Genomic DNA, 5,013 nt, shown 5'->3' on the forward strand with positions numbered 1-5,013 from the left:
TATTAAAAAAAGGCAGTGTTGGATGCGACCACTCTGTCAACAAAGGACAAAGAATCTGGAAGGGATCTATTACGAAATCAACTACCGAACGCCACAGTTTTTAAGATTATCTTTGGAAGAATTCGAACACATACATACATTGGTAGAACCATTTATTAAAAAAATGGATACTCACTGGCGAACGGCAATAACGTCGAAGAAGGAGAGACTTGCAATAACGTTACGTTATTTGGCTACAGGAGACTCCTATTCCAGCCTACAATACACGTTTCACGTATCGAAGCAAACAATATCAACAATAATTCCAGAAGTGTGCGATGCCATAGTGAGAGCTCTTAAGGACATGGTACAGGTAAATTATTATGAACTTTATTACTTATATTATTTTTATTATTTGGTGAAATATTTTAAACTACAGATTTTTAATTTATATTTTTTATTGATTTATTTTCATAATTAAGTAGTAATTAAATACAACACAATCATCATACGTCAATCACAGTTGTTCTCAACTAATTCACAATATTAATCTACATCCGTGTCTAAATCGTGAATCAATTGTGTAAGGCCAGTACCCATGTTACTAGATGATGAGTCAAGATCGGTAAACTGTGAAGTGAAATATCCTCGTCTGTTTTCAGCGTTATATTCTTGTGTTGATGATTGATTGAGGAGCTCCATATCAGCTTCGTATAGTATAGTACTTATTGAATGTTTGACTCTCGTAAACATAGTGGCATCATATTTTCTTAGTTTGGCTGCTATGTGCATGCCAAAAGCAACGTAAGGATCATTACTACTGTCATTTTGTTTTCGCATTACTTCTAATGCTTCTTCTATCATTTGATTTTCAGCATCATACTCTGACTCTTGATATGTCCTCTTGTTAGCGGGCATTTCTTTTCTTGGCTTCTTGGTGTTTGTATCTTGGTCTCGAGTGCCTTGTTCCGAAGTTCCTGGTTCTGAAGTGCCTTGTTCTGAAATGCCTTGTTCCGGAATAGCTTGTTCTGTATTACCCGGCTCTGAGGGTGAGCCACAATCCTGAAACAAAATAAATAAAACGTTATTAATTTTTTTTTCAGCTACCAGTGTCAGAGTAAGATTGGAAAGCAGTATCTCAAGACTTCGAGGATAAAATGGAATCTTCCGCACACTATTCGGGCGTTAGATGGAAAACACATAACTATTCAAGCTCCTTTTCGTAGCGGCACTGAATATTTTAATTATAAAAAGTTCTTTAGTATCGTGCTATTAGCATTAGTAGACGCAAATTACAATTTTATGTATGTTAACATAGGAAGCCAAGGTCGAATTTCAGATGGAGGAGTTTATAAACATTCCGAATTGTATCGAAAGGTAGAAAATAATCAACTTAATGTACCAGCGCCAAAAATTTTACAAATACCCTACATAACTAAAATACCATATGTAATATTAGGAGATCAAGCTTTTGCATTAAGCACACATTTGATGACACCATTTGCAGGAATTCATTCAAAAGGGTCAAAAGAAAGGATTTTCAACTATAGACTATCAAGAGCGCGCCGAGTAGTAGAAAATGCTATTGGAATCATGTCGGCAAAATTTAGAGTATTGAGAAGTACAATGTTTTTAAGCCCAAAATCAGCCAAAACCATAGTTCTAGCTACTGTTCACTTGCATAACTTTCTTCGCAGAGACTCTTTATTAAAAAAACAAATGATTCGACGATTGAAACAGCTACCTTTATTCCAAATCAATTTATTACCACTCCTTCTGATATTCGTATTTTTTTGTCAAGATATTTTATGACAAACGGATCAATTGATTGGCAAGAAAGATATTAAATAATTGCATAACCTTAGGTTAAAAATGGCCAAAATTAATAAACAGCCCCTTAGCATTATTTGATCTCATAGATTTTGCAGTATGCGGGCTGTATGTATAATATTGCCGTTACATCTAAAGTAATATTAAAAAGAGGAAAGATTTTTTTGTTTGTTACGATTTAACTCAAAAACTACTGGACCGATTTTGATTTTTTTTTTACTATTACAAAGCTACATCTTCACTGAGTAACATTAGGTTATAATTTATAAAAAACAACCAGACCACGCGGGCGAAGCCGCTGGCGGAAAGCTAGTCTAATAAAAATATAAAAGAAATAGGTACTTACCACTGCATCAATAGGGTTATTCCTGTCATGTAAAAAACTAAATGCTTCATAAGCAAACCATTTAGATTTATAGGCCTTGTTTCTACCTGCAACAGAAAAAAGAACATTAAAATAATTAAGACATAAGCTGATTTTGTGTCTTATTAAAGAATTGAATTACGCATTTCATACATGTTGGATAATCGCGAGGGTAACTTGAAAATTAGATTTTTTGTTTGTTAAGATATCTTAACGATTATGGTGTCAAATAAAAGGTCTAGGTCTAAAATCATTTTATCAGTTTGAATCATGTAACTCGGTCCACGCGTTTAGAGATAATTAAGAATTAGTATAGTGAAATCACGTGAAATCCACCGTAAATATTATGATGTAATTACTTATAATAAAATATATAATTTTAATACCTACAGATAAAAAGCAGCTTTGTTTTCTTACCGGATCCAGTTATACGGCTTTGCTTCTCTCTATATTTTTCCTTCTGTAGCCTCCCGCCAAAGATCGCATTTTTTTTTTAGGTTCTCGATCGACTTATTCCCCATTTCACGAGATATCTGACGCCAAGCATCATCTCTAACACCTCTATTGGTGTAATTAGAATCTTTGGGATCCCATAAACATTTAAATTCTTTATAAAGCGATATCAAACGGCGACTTTCTGAGATGTCCATGGCGAGGTGGATCGCGCGAACCAACACAACCGTTCACACCGCGCGCATCACGCAACTGAGGCACCTTTGAGGCTGGCACAAAAACCGACCGCACACAGATCGCGCGAGGTAGGGAGCGCGCGCTCCAATACGTGCGCATGGATCGCGCGCGGCACGTCCACACCGCCTGCATCTTTGGAGCGCGCTGCTGCCGCGCGCGATCGGAGCGCGATGGATCGTCCGGTGTGGACCCGGCTGATCATAGCGCGGCAAGCCGCGCGCGGCAGCCGCGCTCGAATGCCACTTTATGTTTGGACACACCTTTATTATCACACGCTTTTTTATTTTATTATTCCATGCTTCGACTAAATTCGTAGTGCGATGAGTCTGTCCAAATACACACCACGTTTTAATAAAATCATCTTGTAGCCATTGTCTGAGCATGTAATTTCTAAACTCTTTGCTATTATCGTCATTAGGGCTTTGAGAGGCAACATAAAACCAACCCGCAATGATTTTATCTGATGGTAACAAAGCCAAAGCAGTGCTAAGTGCAACTTGTCTTCTGGTTAATTTACCTTTTGTTAGTTCGAGTTGTTTTCCTTTCTTCCAAATTGCCTGGGTGAAATGGAAATAACAGCCGCTAATAGATATATTTACAAAAACATTTCGATTTGCGCTCATCGGAGCCACTTCATAGTCACATTTAAATATTTCTGGATTCCAATCAGGTAATGCAGATTTTAGCATACTAAATAAAATTTCATATGTTTGTTGATTTTTATGGCTCATGAGGGCATAAACAAGTGGCACAATGTTTATGTGTGTTTCTGTACTGCCCAAATCCCCATGAACGGTGTAGAGTTGGTAAAAGGGAGATGGACAGATCCAAAACGTTCCATCACCCAAGAACATCTTCAATTTTTTCATTTGATGTCGGGCAAATTCACAGCAAAAAGCTATTACACGGATACCACTGTCATTGTAGTCTGCTAAAATAAATTCCTGATGAGCTGGAGGTACTTTAACTTCTTCAACATTTTTGAACTCAATTTTACTTACTTCAAATGCTGCATTTCTGTGTTTATATAATGTTGATTTGATAGACTTCAGGGCAGGGAATTCTTTTATTTTGTCAATTCCGGTATCTTTTAGTGAGCTCTCAGCCGCGTTGTAAGCAGTGGTAATGGCAGGTGCTTCTGGATCCGCAAGTGTAGTTAATTGGACCCGCGTAATCAACACCGCTATGTAAAAATGGTCTAGCAGGCGTACAGCGTACCGCGGGCAAGGAGCCCATGAACTGGTTTTTAATGTTGACTCTATGTCTAGCACATATGACACATCTATGCACCTGATGTTTGACAAGCGTTCTAACACAAGTTCATCATGACTTGCGGGCCACCATGTAGGGTTTTACAGTGGGCATCCGCTATGATGAGCTTAGTTCAATGACTAGAGCGAGGTAGAATAATAGGATGTTTTGCCTGTTCGCTCAACAGAGATTTCTCGAGTCTACCTCTAACTCTCATTAGACCATTATCATCAAAGTAGGGACATAATGCTTTAATTGAACTTGATTTTAACTGTAAATAGCCTTTAGATTGTAATTGTTCGTATTCTAGAGTAAATGTTTCCTTTTGGACTACTTTTATGCAACATTTAAGAGCTGTATCTAATTCTACTTTTTGTAAATAGTTTGATTGGTATTTTTTTATTTTCCTTTAGAAATCTTCGACAATAAGCAACTATTCTAACTAATTTTAATAACTTTGAATATTTTTTGCGTATTGAATTATTTTAAGTCAAGAGACCTAATAAAAAAAATATCGAGTTTTTTTTACTTATGTTATTTAGTCCGCCGATCCTACAATTGTTGTATTAACAAAATACTCTTTCAATGCCTCGTTATAAATAAGGCACTTAAAAGGATAGGATATTAGGATATTAAGCAGTCAGACAATGTTATTAAATTCTGTTTAATTTTCTTTTTTGGGCATTTTTTTTCTAGTATTGAAATAATTCTATATTGTAGGTCTGAAAAACAATTTTCCAAGTTTTGACTCGGGTAACATAACCATTTTTTATTAGAATACTCTTTTCTTTTAATAAATTCATTGTTTAAATTTGTACCCGAGTCAGTTAGGTCTTGTCTGCATTCTTTACAACATTTAACAATATTATTCAAACATTTGAGTTATAATTATTGAGGAG

At 36.0% G+C, this 5,013-nt stretch overlaps 1 protein-coding gene across 1 annotated transcript; it reads right to left on the reverse strand.

Moving 5' to 3' along the window:
* Positions 1-501: 501 nt before the first annotated feature.
* On the reverse strand, positions 502-2,645 carry LOC142982401 (uncharacterized). Its single transcript, XM_076128901.1, has 3 exons — positions 2,591-2,645; positions 2,156-2,241; positions 502-1,041 (listed from the first exon to the last, which is right to left on the reverse strand). The coding sequence occupies exon 3, from the start codon at positions 895-897 to the stop codon at positions 526-528; it is 372 nt and encodes a 123-aa protein (XP_075985016.1). The 5' UTR covers positions 898-1,041; positions 2,156-2,241; positions 2,591-2,645; the 3' UTR covers positions 502-525.
* Positions 2,646-5,013: the final 2,368 nt, after the last annotated feature.

This window comes from Anticarsia gemmatalis, chromosome 21 (assembly GCF_050436995.1).
Source record: "Anticarsia gemmatalis isolate Benzon Research Colony breed Stoneville strain chromosome 21, ilAntGemm2 primary, whole genome shotgun sequence".
NCBI classification, from domain to species: domain Eukaryota; kingdom Metazoa; phylum Arthropoda; class Insecta; order Lepidoptera; family Erebidae; genus Anticarsia; species Anticarsia gemmatalis.